We start from the raw sequence: 16,158 nt of genomic DNA, 5'->3' as shown, positions 1-16,158 counted from the left end.
CAAGGTGCCTGTTGTGGGGAGAGGAAGGGAAGGCGATTATGAGCGGCTTGGACACTCCTCAGGGTAGAGAAAAGTGTGTGTGTGTGTGTGTGGGGGGGAAGCCTACTCTTCTTCTTCTGGTTCCAAACCTCTGTTGGCACCTTGTAGTGTATGAGAAGATCCAGGTCAGTCCCTCATTCATGATATAACTGAACAGCATGACTTGGCGAGAGCATTGCCTGAACTTTGGCACAACAAAGCAGAAATTGGCGACAGCAAGTACTGGTGATATTTGCGATCATTTCCTTGAGCGTTGGCGAGTATTAGAAATATCTGTGTTTTCCGCACACCATTCATACTTGTACAAACTGTATGATATTCCACCATGCACATATTTTTTCTGCACTAAAAAGTCTTGAATTCTTTAGCCATTTTGCACAGCAAATATGCTCCTGCTCCATAGTCAGGTCCTTTTCCTGGTTCCATGGTATCTTTTTTCTCTGTGACATTTTGTATCTCATCTTTCCTCCATGGAACGTTTCTCCTTTGCACATGTTATCTTCACAACAACCCTGCTAGGTAGGTTTGACTATGAAGCAGCAGCTGGCCTGATATCAGCCAGCAAGCTTTGTGGCAGAGCAACCAATCTGAACCTCTGTCAGACCCTCCCCTGACCATTCATCTACTATACCACACTGGCTGTCAAAGATCCTATTTGAGGCTAACCATTGTGTTCGTATTTGGCATGCTTAAGGTGGATACAGCATCAATTTCCATAAAGCCAGTGCGGTTTTTAAAAGAAATGCAATGCAGTCTATTTTGTAATAGTTCCTAATACTGAATTTCCCTTTTCCATTCCGGCTGCATACAGTTTCTTCTTAGCTCGCATATTATCAAAATGACTTCCTAGATCTATGGGTTCTTCTTTTTCCTTAAAAAAATGTATTCTCTAGAAGTCAACTGGTTTAAGTAACAGTCCCACAAATACACACATATATATAAAAAATACATTCTGTGAAAATAAACATGATGTCATTCAGAAACATTCAGGAAATGGCTGCTATCGATCCTGTTTTCATTGGGCTAGGAGAACTCATCTGGTACCCCCAAACAACCCCTATTCATTATGTTCATTATATCAGCATGACACCTTAGTTATTTTCGAGAGTTCTCCTGTCCCACCAACGCCCAAAGTTACATTTGGGTGTCTCTGGTTTCGTTGACTTCTCGAAGTTGGAATCCAAGGTTGTCATACCCCATCTTGGCTTTCGCTTTGGCATCTTTCTCATTGTAGAGGCAAAAGGCACAATGGGGAGTCTCGACTTCCACCGTTTTGCCAAAATTGTGAAAATCCACTCTGTACTTCCCTTCTTTGGTCTTGGAGACAATGGGGGCAAAACGATAGCCCCAGAGGACCTCCTCTGCGAGGTAGGACGTCCTGACTTGACAGGTGGCACTGGTAGATTCCACAGTCCCATCTAGGAACACCACCAACTCAAACTCTTGTTGGAGGATGGTGTCCGCTGCCATGTGGAAGAAGGGGCTGTTCTTGTCAATGATGTGGTAGATGGTCAAGGGAGAGATGAAGAATAAGTTCTCGTTGCCAGCGTCGACTACAAAATCCACGCTGACTTGATCTAAGATGATGGTCTCTAATTCCGGTGTGACCGTGGTCTTCAGCAGTTTGCCGTAGATATGGCTGCCGATCAAAAGGCTTTTCCTGAGGTTGGCCACCCTAATGAGAAGGCACAGTTTCCCCCCTCGCTTGCTGATAACAGCATTCTTACTGAAGGTGATGGTTTTTGCTCTCTTTTTGGGCCTGGAGATCTTGGCCAAGATGGCGCCACACATGAAAGAGTTTATGATGACTCCTAAGATAGATTGGAAGATCAGCAGGAAAATTGCCATGGCACATTGTTCCGTAACACACCTGAAACCATAGCCTATAGTGACTTGGGTCTCCAAGGAGAACAGAAAGGCAGAAGTCAAGCCGTTGATGTTGTCAACGCATGGGGTGTGATTTGCAGAGGGGCTGAACTCCGGCAGATCTTCGTGTACATATGCGACTATGTACCACAGTAGGCCAAAAAGAAACCAGCTGCCTAAGAACGCTGAAATGAAGATGGTCATCTTGTACCTCCATCTGAGGTCCAGGATGGTGGTCCAGATGTCAACCAAGAAAACAAACCTTGACTGTTCTTCAACGTTCCCGAACTCGATGTTGCATCTCCCATCTTTAGACACCAGCCGTGACCTTCGTCTTTTGCATTCGGTTAAGTGACTGACGAAATGGTTCCGGAAGTACTTAAACATTCCCACCAGCCGCTCTGAGGGAAAGAAAAGAACATTGCATAAACATTAGAGCTGCTAATAGCCCGTTGATCTTTCCTTTGCTTAATCTGACCCATTCTGGAAGGGATTCCAGTGGATGCATAAAGTAGTAAAGGTGTGCCTGCCTAAGGGAGAATTCCATAGAGGTACTTAACTTTGTACTGTACAAACAATGCAACCTCATGACTGTCCAATAGAGTAGCTAAATGGGGACCATTTATCTGGCACTTGAGTGCAGAAGAAAGTACAAATCATGAAACGGTCACATGAGGTTCACAGAGCATGGGGTGGTTGTTATTCTAGACCTGACGATCACACTTACAAGTTGCAATGAAGAGGGTAGATTTGGGATTCAAACCCTGTCTTGAAGCTAAGCTGAAACCAATGGATGAAGATCAGTGACTCCTTTGACGTGGTTTGATTATTTACTCTGTTCCTCCCTATCCTGCTGCAGCCTGAAAGAGCCGTTTGTCACTTAGGAGGAGGGGAATATGCTAGTATGTGCATGGCTTCCCCCCAGTAGCAAATTAGGAGCTTTGGAAGATGGTGATACATTCAAGAGGGGTGTAGAGGTTTTGCAGTGGCTGTAGAACTCTGAAACCCAATTCCATCTGGGGAAGCCTGGGCCTCGATCCGTAATAGGTGTGGTATAGTGGTTAGAGGACTGGCCTAGGACAGCCTTTCTCAATTCTTTTACTGTTGAAAAACCTGGGAACATTCTTCAGGCTTTGAGAAACCCCCATAAGTGGCATGAACAAGCAGAATATGGTTGGGAAGCAGAGCTGTGGACATGCTCACCTGGGGGCCTCCCCTTCCTACCTCCTCCAGGCCCATCATTAGCCATTTTGGGAGAGGGGATGGGTGGGTCGGTGTGACCATATATGGTCATATCACTTAATAAATGTTTAACAAATGTAAAGAATATTCAAAAATGTAATTACCCCCTACCCATTCAGGAAACCCTTCCAGGGCTGTTAAGAAATCCTGGGAAACCTGACCTAGGATCTCAGAGATTCAGGTTCGAATCTCTACTCTGCCATGGCAGCTTGCTGGGTGACCTTGGACCAGTCATTGTTGTGACAATAAAAACGAAAGCTGGGAATGCTGTAAGGGTTTCCCTGCTGGGAGGAAAGGTGGCGCATCAATGAGGCGAGAAGCCCACGTCTTGTGCTTGAGGAAAGAATGGTACCCCAGTTAGATGGCAGAAAATATAATAATGCAATACTTGCAATGAACTTGAAGGTTTTTAAAATGTCTTGACCCAACTGGCCCAGGCTACCCCAATCTCATTAGATCTCAGGGTCTATCTTGGCTATGAGTTGGATGGGAGACCACCAGGTTACCATGCAGAGTCAGGCCATGGCAAACCATCTCTGTTGGGCGGTTGCCTTGAAAACCAAATGTCCACTGCGACTTGACAGACCTTCCCACCATCACCAGCAGCTTTAGAACACAGCTCAGAAGAGCACCGAGCATCTTGTATTTTCTTTCATGTTCCGCAAATTGTGACAAAATTTTTAAAAAACCCGAATGCCTGACGAGGGGAGACGGAAGCGATCGAGAACATATGATTCGGCAATGCATGGCAGCAGCACATCTCTGGCTTGGCTGGGTCTCGTGTTCCCGCTCGCCCAAGAAAGGCCCTGCGGTCATACTTGTTCTGGCTTCAGACTGCCCTCCGGAGGGAGGGGGGTTCCAGTTAAACTTTAAGCAGGTGTGTGAGCAGAGGAAGAGGGACAAGGTCATTCTCCCAGGTAGTCCACAGGTTTTATTTCTTTGCGCTCACTTGAGGTGTGAGTGCTGCAACTCATGATGGAACAAAAAGAAAGCCCTCCTTGCACAACAGAACTTTCCCAGTAATCTTCCAGTATTTACACACACACACACACACACACACACACACATGGTTGCCAACCTCCAGGTGGGGCATGAAGATCTCCTGGAATTGCAACGGGTGACTTGGGTTGCTAAATTCCAGATTATAACCAATCTCCAGGTGGCAGAGATCTGTTCCCCTGGAGAAAATGGCTGCTTTGGTAGGTGGACTCTGGCATGCTACCCTGCTGAAGTCCATCTCCTCTCCAAACCTTGCCCTCCTGTGGCTCCACCCCAGATTCTCCAGGTATTTCTCAATCCGGAGCTGGAAATCATACCAGATGACTGGTATGTCTGTTTCCCCTCTTTGACTGGTCGACATCAATACAAACACTATAATTTATTTGAAAACACCTAAGAAAGAGGACAATAATTCTCCACTGAAGAAGAAGAAGGTTGACATCCCTTTTAAAACCAGGGTTGCCACCTCTGGGTCAGGAGATACCTGGAGACTTTGGGGGTGGAGCCAGGAGTGGGTGGGATTGGGGGCAGGGAGAGACCTCAATGTGATGAAGTCTACCCTTCAAAGTAGCCATTTTCTCGAGGAAAACTGATCTCTGTCAGCAAGAGCTGTAAAACTGAAGGATCACCAGGCCCCACCAGGGGACTGGCATCCCTATTTTAAACCCCACTAAGTATTTCAGACTCTTTCCCTCTTCTGACAGACTCCACCTCCTAGCAATTAGACTCCACCCCCAAAACAGCGAATTTCATTTGGGCCTGAGAAACCTGAGTTCAAATCCGTATTCAGCCAAGATTCACGGCTGTTATGGGGCTCAATCGTCCTACCCGCCTCTCCTTTACACCGCTCTGGATCTTCTGGTTCTGTCTTGACAGATGAACGAGATGTCTGTGATCAGTCTTACAAGGTAAGCGTCACATGAAACATGATTCTGGGTTTCTCTTTTCAGCTAAAGTTTTTCCGAAGAGGCATAACTTTTCAGAACAAAGCACGCATCTTGGGTGGGGGACCCAGCCATCACCAAAGCTCTTTTGTTCCAGCCAGCAAGTATGAACTCAAGACTGGCTGCGGGTGACATTAAGGAGTAGGCATGTGGTGGGTCTGCTTTTCTGGAAAGGTTATCTAACGCCGGTTGTATAAACCAGGATGTTTATAGAGAATAATGTGGTTTAAATGGGCAAACAGTAACTCAAGCTTGTCTTATCTCCTTTACCAAGGTGTACTAATTGCTGGGGAAGGACACACACAATCTTGCTGTCCCCGTTGTCGGCAAGCAGATTCCTTGTTGATTTAAGTCAGCGAATGTGATCTTTTCTCATTCCAAGACGTTTGGAAGTGTTTATCCAGTGTGGCTCATGACCCGGTGGGTTCAAAGATAGCAGTGGTCAGCCTCTTCTAACATTTAGATCGATAATTTCCAAAAAGGTGTGCCTAAATCTCTAGGGATGCCAGCCTCCCAGTGGGAATTGGGGATCCCCCAGAATTACAGGTCCTCTCCATACTACAGAGATCAGTTCCCCTGGAGAAAAGGGCTGCTTTGGAAGGTGGAATCTATGTAATTGAACCCCACTAAGTCTCCTGCTCTCCCCCAAATTTTTAGGAGTTTCCCAACCTGGATCTGGTAACCCTACACCCCCATTCCCTGCCAGTGGCCAGGGCAGACCTGGACCCCAAAAATCATATGGTTAAAGATTCCACAAGACCCACGGACCCATCCACAGAGAGGCCTGCCTGTTGGGGCTGTGCAGGCTCTCCCGTTCTTCCAACCAGCTCCAATTCTCTATCCATTACGGCTGGATGGCCAAGTCCTTCCGGATGCCCAGAAATTGCAGCGTTCCTGGAGTAGGCGCTCTGTTGAACGTTAGAATGAAACACTGTTCTCGGTTTCCTTCCTTCCGACCAGAGGGCAGTGCCTGGATCAGTGACTCCAAATGGAATAACTCAGTGGCTACTCTGCAGGAGAGGTTTCTTACTGTTTGATGTGCTCTAAAACAGGGGTAGTCAACCTGTGGTCCTCCAGATGTTCATGGACTACAATTCCCATGAGCCCCTGCCAGCGTTTGCTGGCAGGGGCTCATGGGACTTGTAGTCCATGAACATCTGGAGGACCACAGGTTGACTGCCCCTGCTCTAAAAGTTAAACCTTTTATTAGTTTACCGCAGTGATTTTTCCCTGCACAAACAAGCATGCATGCACAATCCAGTTCTGCTAAAGCAAACATACAAGTCCCCACCCTGCACCCCAGCTTTCAAAAGGCCATGAGGAATGCAGCCTTTCCCTTTCAAGACACCAAAGTAGCAACCTTACTTTTTTTTTAAAGCTTTTGGAGATGTTGAGCAGTGACTGCTCTTCTGCAGGCCCTGAAATAAAACTGAAAGTGCTTTATCCTTAGTTACTTTTTTTATCCCCCAGTAGTTTTTGAAGTGGGATGATCTGGATGAATCAAAAGGGATCAAAAGCTAGGGTTGCCAATTTCCAGGCGGGACCTTGAGTTCTCCTGGAACAACAATTTCTCTCCAAACTACAGAGATCAGTCTCTGGGAAGGAAATGGCAGCTTTGAAGGTTATGGCATACCATGGAGACTAGGAAAAGCAGAGCTCCTAGAATGACATCACATTCCCCCTGAGTTTCTGCCCACTGGCCCCTAAACAGAGACTCTTACCTTTCCTGTATTATGGGTAGAATAGCCTTCACAGGCATCTGCTTGCAAGCTGTGCCAACTGCCTTCTTATACCTGAAACCTTGTTGGACAGAACCTCTGTCCTTGTGGTGGAGCTCCCAACCTCCAGGTGGGGCCTGAGGTTCATAGGGATGCCAGTGCCTAGGGGGGACTTGGGGGTCCCCCTGTTTTACAGCTCATCTTCAGGCAACAGAAACCAGTTCCCCTGGAGAAAACAGCTGCTATGGAGAGTGGAATCCATAACATTATGCTCCTCTGAGGTCTCTCCCTTCCCCACTCCTGTTTCCACCCTCAAAGTCTCAAGGTATTCCCCAACCCAGAGAGGGCAAGCCCTACCTGGAGATCTCTCAGAATTACAACTGTCCTCCAAACTACAGAGGGCTGAAATGGACTCTGCGTCATTACACCCTATAGCAGTCCCTTTGCTCCCCCAACTCTCCAGGGGCCACACCCAAATCTTGAGCCATTCCCCAATCCGGAGTCACTTCCTTATTGTGTTCTGTCCTCCCTGTATCTGGAGCGTAGATCTCCATTTATTGCGGCAATCCTGGACAGCCTTGACTTGGGTACAGGAACAGAGAATATTATTTCTTCGACATGCTACGGACCCATGGACATGTCGCCCATGCGGCCTCATTGTTTGTGTTGCTTGCCCTGGAAACCTGAGCCACACGCCATGTCTAATCAGCAGTGTTTCCGTTTGGTGTTTTTCAAACTAGGGCTTCTTCATTTTGTTCCCAATTAATTTTTATCGCCTCTGTTTTTGTTGTCGTGTTTTTTCTCTCCTCGGTTAACCTTTGCATTCGGCGCATTTGTAACTTAACTCAAGATTATAAAGGCCTTTGGCCGTGGGCAATAAAACGTTATCATTATTAGCTGGGAGCCTGGCCTGCAGCCATGCAGGAGAAGGTGGAAGAAGACTTAGAAGGGAGAGTGGCCCATGCTAATCCGGGTTATGGTTGACAGCTCTGGGTTGAGATAGTGCTGGAGATTTGGGGGCAGAGTTTGGGGAGGGGACAGAACTCAGCAGGGTATAACACCTTAGAGTCCACCTTCTAAAGGAGTCACAGTGTGGCAGTCTCTAATCTGCCTTTTCTTTTGGCTCATTTTGTAGCCTTTCTCCAACCCTCCCCAAATTAAATGGCTTTGCCCTTGGAGCAAAATTAAATGGCTTTTCTATATTCCTCTACTTCAGTTGCAGGGAGGCTCCTTTAGATGGAGGAAGGCTATTTGCAGAATGGTTGGATTTACTCCACTTGCAACAGAAAGCTGTCTGTGTTACAAATGGAGGCTGAAGGAAAATAAAATCTCACACAACAACCTCTAATCAGTTTCCAAAGCTGTGGTTTCAGTCAGTTCCTCCAGCTTTAAAAGAATGTCAGAATCAGATTCAGAGTACCTTTAGTGGCATACATTCCAGCTTTAATAGAAATGCCTGGCAATTGGTGGGAGGGCCCAATGCTGGCTGTAGTGCTATGCCATTTCTAGCAAAGAAAAAAAAATCCCAAGTGACATAGGGTAGTTCTAGGAATCACCAGAAACTCTATGGTAACATCATAGAGTTTTCAGTGATTCCCAGAGCCACCTTACGCCTGCCCATGACAGTACCTTTTTTTCCCTTCTGCCATGGCCCAGGAGATACTCCTTAATTTAATTCCATGCAAATTTTCCATTGCAGATTTTTGCAAATTAGAGCTCTAGTACAACCCCACCCCCTCCCACGCCAGCAGGTGACCTTACTCCCAAATGTTAATAGCCAGGTGACGTACGATAAACATAGAATCGAGTGCAAAGTAAGTAACCCCCCTCCCCAAATTACCCTTCTGTTGTCAAATCAGAAGCAGTGGACTCTGCATCTGAGGAAGTGAGGCCAGAAGCATACAAGCTTACCCTGAATAGACTTTATTTGTCTTCAAGGTTCTATCGGACTCCTGTTTTATTCCAGTCCCTTCCAATATCCCCTTTTATTAAACAGTGGGGATGGGGATGGAAGTCCGTTTACGGGATTCGGAAACAAACTGAACGACTGTCCACCGGCTCTCTGTCCACCTGCTCCTTTTTTTGTTAGGGAGCAAATAAAGGCAATAGCTGAAAGTCCCTGAAGGGTACCATCTGTTTTCTCTTGGCAGGCTGTTCCAGGAACACTTGGGACTTTGCCTGTGGGCACGGAGTAGCTCTTGCCACCACTTCACACCCACACAGGCATTGTCACCCCCCCTCCCCCCCCCAAGCTAGCTTTTTAGAGCATTAATTTCCCAGGCGCTGGTGCCGGCCAGAAAATTGGAGCTAATTGTTCCAGAAGATGAACAAAGAGGTAATTAACACCTAAAAGGGTTTCATTAACAAGGGATGCACTGAGGATCCTCTAGGAGTTTATCCAGCTAGAGTTTGCAAGCAGAATAAGCCACTGTCCCCCACCCCCACCCCGCCCATCCTTGACAGCTGTTTTTGCAGCTTTTGCACACTTGTGTAAGCGGGGCAGCCAGATCTTCCGCCATAGTGAGCGACCGAGGGGTGCAGAATAGCTCCTCCTCTCCTTGTTAATCCTCACAACAACCATGAGGTGGGCTAGGCTGAGAGGGTGTGTCTGGCCCTTGGCCTTCTGTGGCCCAGGTGGAGATTTGAACCTGGATCTCGTAGATCTGAGTGTCAGTCTTCAAACAGCGGCTGGATAGATACTTCTCAGGGATGCTTTAGGCTCGCCTTTCTCAACTCTTTCACCATTGAGAAACCCGTAAAATATTCTTCAGGCTTTGGGGAACCTCAGAAGTTGGGCGATCATGCAGAATATAGTTGGGAAGCAGAGCTGTGGCCACGCCCACCCTGGGCCCCTCCCCTTCCCACCCCCTCCAGGCCTATCATTGGCCATTTTGGGAGAGGTGGCAGGTCAACATGAGCAGATATGGTCATATCACCCAATAAATGCTTAACAATTTTTTTAAAATATATATATATATATGAATAACTCCCGCCCATTCAGGAAACCCTTCCAGGGCCTTCAAGAAACCTCAGGGTTTCACAAACCCCTGGTGGAGAAAGCCCATTTTAGGCTGTCTGGCCTCTTCCAACTCCAGGATTCTTTGATGCTCTGAACCACTGCCCCCTCACTCCCCCCAGGCTCTCTGCATGCCACCAGGAGTCGTTCTAAGAAAGAATGTGATATCATCAGAACAGTCCTTTTTAATTTGGGGATTTCCTGCTTCCCACAAAGGTGGTGGTGGGGGGGGGGGGTGGAACTCTCATCTCAAAGTCACTTCTCTTTCTTGACATGCCTTTGTGGAAGAAATCTGATCTGCTTGCAGATTAAATCCCTGTTCGAATCTGATGTCACTGTATCATGGGTTGATATTTGACCTGGGTTATTGAAATGTGTGCGGAGGAGGCAGGACACGGCGATCTTGCAAAAGGAAGGGCATGGACATGCTTGGCCTGGGCAGGCTATGGAGTTCTGGCAGCTCAGGCTGTGCAGAGCTGACAGTACATACATACTCAGCCAGAATCCCATGAAGGAGCATTCAGATTCATGAAAACTGAGTAGGAACGTTAAGGATATGGACCCCCACGAGTGCTAGAAAGAATGGATTTTTAAAAAATCAGCATTAGACCTGAAAATAGCATACAAGAATGGTAAATCATAGAATCATAGAGTCAGAAGGGGCATCCTGGGGCATCTAGTCCAACCCCTTGCACTATGCAGGACACTCACAACCCTATCGCTCATCCACTGTAACCTGCCACCCCCTTGAGCCTTCACAGAATCAGTCTCTCCGTCAGATGGCTATCCAGACTCTGTTTAAGGATTTCCAAAGATGGAGAACCCACCACCTCCCAAGGAAGTCTGTTCCACTGAGAAGCCACTCTGACTGTCAGGAATTTCTTCCTGATGTTTAGATAGAATTTCTTTTGAATTAATTTCATTCCATTGATTCTGGTCTGTCCCTCTGGAGCAAGAGAGAATAACTCTGCTCCATCGTCTATATGGCACCCTTTTAAATACTTGATACCAGACATCAACACTTTGAGTGTCATAACAGATCCTCAAAAGTCCCAGCTAAAGGATAGATAAATAAGTTAATTTCTTCTTTGGTGATCAACAGTCTGAAATGTGTGGGACCAGGTGACATAGTGGACCAATTTATGAGAAATTGTAAATGGCTGGAGGGAAAAATCTGATCATCTCATCCCAAGACAGGGGAGAAAATAACTGGGCATGAGCCAGTTTGGCATACAGATAAGAAAATGGTACTTATCTTCTATTTGCCAACTTCAGCCTGGGGATCTCCTGCAGATTTGCCTGCAATGGGGGGAGCTTGGGTATGGCCAGGAGTTCAGCAGAGATGTGACATCATAGAGTTCATCATTTCTTCCAGAGGAATTTCATCTGCAGATCAGCAGGACAACTTAGGGCCCTACCTGGGGACTGGCAACCCTAGCTTTCCCGTTGTACTCCTGCCTGAGAAACACACCAAGAGAGCCAGTTTGGGGGACAAGCGAACAGAAGAAGGAGTTTTTGGGTCTCTGCTACATACCAAACGTTAATGGTTAAGGTCCAAAAGGCACAGAGCACATTCAAATTCACTCTCCCCTTCCTTTCCCTGTTGCTGTTACTCTTAAGAATCTTAAGAGTAAACTATTAACTCAGAATCGGTTCCTGCACAACCACACAGTCACGCCTCGGAGTCAGTGGGAATGAAAAAGAAACCTGGAGAAAACCTGATGATTCATGAATCGACCAGTGTGACGGGCTCCAGATTCCATCCACCTCCCTGGGCTAGAAGATTTGCTCATAAGAATTGAGTTTCCACTGTTTACACCAGGGGTAGTCAAACTGCAGCCCTCCAGATGTCCATGGACTACAATTCCCAGGAGCCCCTGCCAGCATTCCCATGAACATCTGGAAGGCCGCAGTTTGACTACCCAAGATTGCCCAAAGTCTGGCATGCAGAATCCTTAATGCTCAGAGTGCATAGGTCCCTGGGGGAGAATTTAGTTTTTGAGTAAGTCCCAAAGTAATGAAAATGATGCCACCAAGGTGCCTATCTAAGCCTGTTTCCCGATCTGTTTTGAATGCACGAATCTGCCTTCTGCAGCACGAACCCGTTAGTCTCTAGCTGAGCAATGTCTCCTCTGACATTGGGCACAGCAAGGGGATTGGGCACAGCGAGGTCTCTGATACCACGTGGGGTTAGGGATTCCTTTACCAAGAGTTGTCAGAAATTGAATCCGGGACCTTTAGTCTTGGAGGAATCACACAAGTGACCTTCAGCTGAAAAGGAAGAAGGTATACTGCAAATTGGAAAGCCAGTGAGGTATAGATGTTAGAAGAAGAAGAAGAAGAGTTGGTTCTTATATGCCGCTTTTCCCTACCCGAAGGTGGCTCAAAGCGGCTTACAGTCACCTTCCCATTCTTCTCCCAGCAGTGGCCTCTAATCTGGACAACCAAGGTAGAGTCCATGCTTACATTTTTTCCACTGTAAATCTTGCCGAATTCTGGTCGATTAGAACCCGTTTCTACAGCCTCCTTTCCCCCCAGTTTTAAACACGTCACCCTTCTGCATTTGCATTGTCCCAATTTTCAGTCTCCTTTCTGTTTGATTGGCGGTGAGGGGGGGGGGTGTCAAGTGAAGCTCCAGCCAAAGGGAAGAAGGGAAAGGTGTGTGTAAGCCACTTTGGAATTCTATCAGGTTGTGAAAAGTAGAGTATTAAAAAAAACAGTTCTCCTCCTCTTCTTCTTCCATGTCTCTTTGAAAGATGCAGGGGAAAGCACCTGACCTTGCTGGAGCCCCATTAATCTGCACAACAAACAAATGGTTTGTACTCCAGATGAGTGGCCACTCAGCACACAGCATGGCCCATGCTTCGTCCTGTCCTTAAGCAGCCTTCCCTTGCCCATCTGAACATCTTTGGGACATTCTGCCAATGTGGAAAATATTAATGTGTCCTTTACTTTAAAAACAAATGGAATGCACTTATTTACTCTCAAGAAGTGCGCCACTTGCAGCATTGTGGTCTTCCACATTGCATTCTTGCACATCTGGCATGTGCAAACAGATGTCTCAAGAAAAGTCATGCAAATTTTGGTGAAGGGGGGACGCTGCAGGGTTGCCGTATGTTGTCTGTGGCTTGACCTCACTTTCTACTGACACCATAAAGGAAAAAATATCATAACTATAACTATTTTTTGCGACACCTCCCACAGCATGGCCAGTTTCTTAATTTAAACTTTCTATTTGCTGCTCTCTGAATTGTCCTTTATCTTTAAAAACAACTTTTCCTTGTTTTGCTGCAAGCATGGCATTGTCTTTGCACAACCATCCTGGTTTTCAAGCTCCATTGAGTGAGTTATCGACCCGTCAAATGAGCCGCTGATGGGGAGAAGCAGTTAAGCAAACGAGATGCAAAGATTCCTTTTGCATTTGCCATTGCAACGACAATCACTAATAGCTTTTTGGCTGCATGATGCGCTAAGAGACTTCGCCCTTTTAATCAAAATGCATTTGCCCAAATTCAGGCCTGGTGGATATTAGTTAAGGCTCCACGGAGCCTTCTTCCTGAAGACTTGTGCCCTTCCTAAAGGTCCAAGAATACCCACCTGTCCCAAGAAAGATTCCTAAATGCCACAAGGTCACTGTCTTATTGACTGGGGGCTTAAAATATCTTTGGGCAAGCTAAAGAAAAAGGAACCAACTATAACATGGGGAAGGTGATCAACGATGGATACTTTCTAATGCAACTTTGCTCTTGGACAATTCATAAAAGACTGAATTGAGACAGATCGGTGGAGTGGCGGGATGGTCCGACTAGAGCAGGGATTCCCAACCAGGGGTCCATGGACCCCTGGGATTCAATGGGAGCCTTAGAGAGGGTCCACAGCCTTCCCCCCCCTTGCCTTTTTGGGCTTGGCCACAAGCTAAGGAATTGGCCACTTCTGCCCAGAGAAGGATAGGAAGAATTTTACACTTTTAGCATTCAATTGAATGCAATGAAATCATTTAAGGGGGCATTTCTATGAAGAAAACAGAACTGCAATGGCAAGGAATGGAGTTAATTCCGCACACAATGAATGATGCACTTTCAGTGGAAATGCCAATTGCCACTTTGGGATTGGGAGGTGAATTTCTTCCAGGCCAGACTGGTTTTTTTGGGTGGGGGGCATCATCTGGGCACGGAATTGGGGCTGCTGTGGGTGGGCAGGGAGTTGTGAATTTCCTGCAACCTGTAGGGGTTTGGACTAGATGACCCTCGATGTCCCTTCCAACCTTATGATTCTATGATTCAAGGTGCTTTTGCAGCTGGATTTCCCTGTGTGAAGCCGGACAAGCTGCTTCTGATGTGTGCGGAAAGGAGGGTTTGCAGTGCTAGTGGTGTAGGGTTACGCTTTAGGGTATTATCCTGTGCTTACCGCATTCCCTGCCCTTGTAATCCAGTTCTGACACTGTTCATGGTACGTCATACTGTTATTGCATTGTTTGCAAACTTCAAAGACATCCCCGACAATGCATGAAAGCCGCTTAACCTTGCAGTTGTGTCCCACCCTTCCCCAAGGCTAGCAGGCTGGCGCTTATGGGGAGCAGCCAATTGAATCCTTGCAACAACCTTGCCAGGTAAATTTGGTTCAGAGAGAGAAAGAGAGAGAGTAAAGCCATCCCAGCTCACCCAGAATGTAGATTTCCAGTTCTATCCCAGTGCTCATAATATGCCGAATTAGAATCACAGAATCATAGAATCATAGAGTTGGAAGGGGCCATACAGGCCATCTAGTCCAACCCCCTGCTCAACGCAGGATCAGCCCAAAGCATCCTAAAGCATCCAAGAAAAGTGTGTATCCAACCTTTGCTTGAAGACTGCTAGTTTGGGGGATCTCACCACCTCCTTAGGCAGCCTATTCCACTGCTGAACTACTCTGACTGAAATTTTTTTCCTGATATCTAGCCTATATCATTGTACTTGTAGTTTAAACCCATTACTGCGTGTCCTTTCCTCTGCAGCCAATGGGAACAGCATCCTGCCCTCCTCCAAGTGACAGCCTTTCAAATACTTAAAGAGGGCTATCATGTCCCCTCTCAACCTCCTTTTTCCAGGCTGAACATTCCCAAGTCCCTCAACCTATCCCTTGGCCCCAGATCATCCTCATCACTCTCCTCTGTAGCCTTTCAATTTTATCTATGTCCTAAATCTACCTCTTGATTTAGGCTATGAAAAAAGGAGGGGCCCTCGATTATCTTGTGAGTTATAGGGCCAAACAGGGATTCAAGCCCAGGTCTGAGTCCAGCATTATTTCACATGACTTTTCCACCCTTGGTATGCCGCAAGGATAAAGACGCAATCCCTGGCATCTCCAATTAAAGGGCCAGGCAGCAGGAGATGTGAAATACCCTATCCCAAGTCCCTGCAGAGCCCTGCAAGTCAAAATAGACAGGTATGGACTTTGAAGGACAAGCACTCTCTTTTCCTATAAGGCAGCTTCATGTGTTTACGTGTTCACCCTTCTCCCTACCTGACAGATCCCCAAGCAGAGAGAACTCAAAAGCAAGGCAGCATTGGGAAAACACAATACAAAGCCCCGTCTTTCTAGAAACCGCCTGGGAAAAACAGATCTTCTGTCACGAGGGTCACAAGGAGTTTCCTCTTACCTTCCTTGCTAAGGAGTAAGAAACGCTGCAGAGTGGGGGTGGGGGGGCACAAGAAAGCAGTCGCCCACCTTCACCCAGTGATTAGCCTTTGGGATCCCGGAGGCCGTGCAATCCTTGGCTATTGTGGTCCACTGGGCTGCTGGATCCAACGAAAAGGAACCTGAGACTCCCTTTGGTATTTATGTATCCATGCGTTAGATCAAACTAGTTCCCAGCTCATCTATATGCAACGGTACAATTAGGACTGTGGTTTACTTTATAACTTTCCTGGAAGGAGAGAGGTGTGGCTACTAAAAAGCTTTGGGTAGAGAACAGGTGACAGAGTTTCAATGCTTAAAAGTGGGGGGGGGGGGGCGCAGCGCTCGCAGAGTGATTCGAATAGATGGAACACTGTCTGGGGCAGGGATATTCTGTCTTCTCGGTGCTGGGGGAGGCAACAGTGGGAGGGCTTTTGGAGTTCTGGCCATGCTGGTAGACCTCATGATGGCACTTGGAGTTCTGGCCATGCTGGTGGACCTCATGATGGCACTTGGGGGTTTTGACCACTGTGTGACGCTGAGTGTTGGACTAGATGGACCATTGGCTTGATCCAACATGGCTTCTCTTAGGTTCTAATGCTCTGAGGTAAACTTGTCACCACTACCTGTCTTATCTCACTACACTTTGAGACAGGAGTCTGTTGTGGTTAGTATGATC

At 46.9% G+C, this 16,158-nt stretch overlaps 1 protein-coding gene across 4 annotated transcripts; it reads right to left on the bottom strand.

Moving 5' to 3' along the window:
* Window positions 1-276: 276 nt before the first annotated feature.
* Window positions 277-15,583, bottom strand: KCNJ1 (potassium inwardly rectifying channel subfamily J member 1). 4 transcript variants are annotated; one of them, XM_077305728.1, is made up of 2 exons: window positions 2,168-2,269; window positions 277-2,090 (listed from the first exon to the last, which is right to left on the bottom strand). In XM_077305728.1, exons 1-2 carry the CDS (start codon window positions 2,211-2,213, stop codon window positions 1,174-1,176), a joined length of 963 nt encoding a protein of 320 aa, XP_077161843.1. In that variant the 5' UTR covers window positions 2,214-2,269; the 3' UTR covers window positions 277-1,173. The 4 variants fall into 4 exon arrangements, with proteins under 4 accessions (XP_077161843.1, XP_077161841.1, XP_077161842.1 ...); XM_077305726.1 differs by adding an exon at window positions 15,463-15,583 and having other exon boundaries at window positions 278-2,306; XM_077305727.1 differs by adding an exon at window positions 7,166-7,404 and having other exon boundaries at window positions 278-2,306.
* Between the last annotated feature and the right edge of the window lie 575 nt (window positions 15,584-16,158).

Source organism: Paroedura picta, chromosome 12 (genome assembly GCF_049243985.1).
Source record: "Paroedura picta isolate Pp20150507F chromosome 12, Ppicta_v3.0, whole genome shotgun sequence".
Lineage (NCBI taxonomy): Eukaryota > Metazoa > Chordata > Lepidosauria > Squamata > Gekkonidae > Paroedura > Paroedura picta.
Note: the sequence above shows the minus strand (reverse complement) of the source record. Positions and strands in the feature narration are given on the sequence as shown.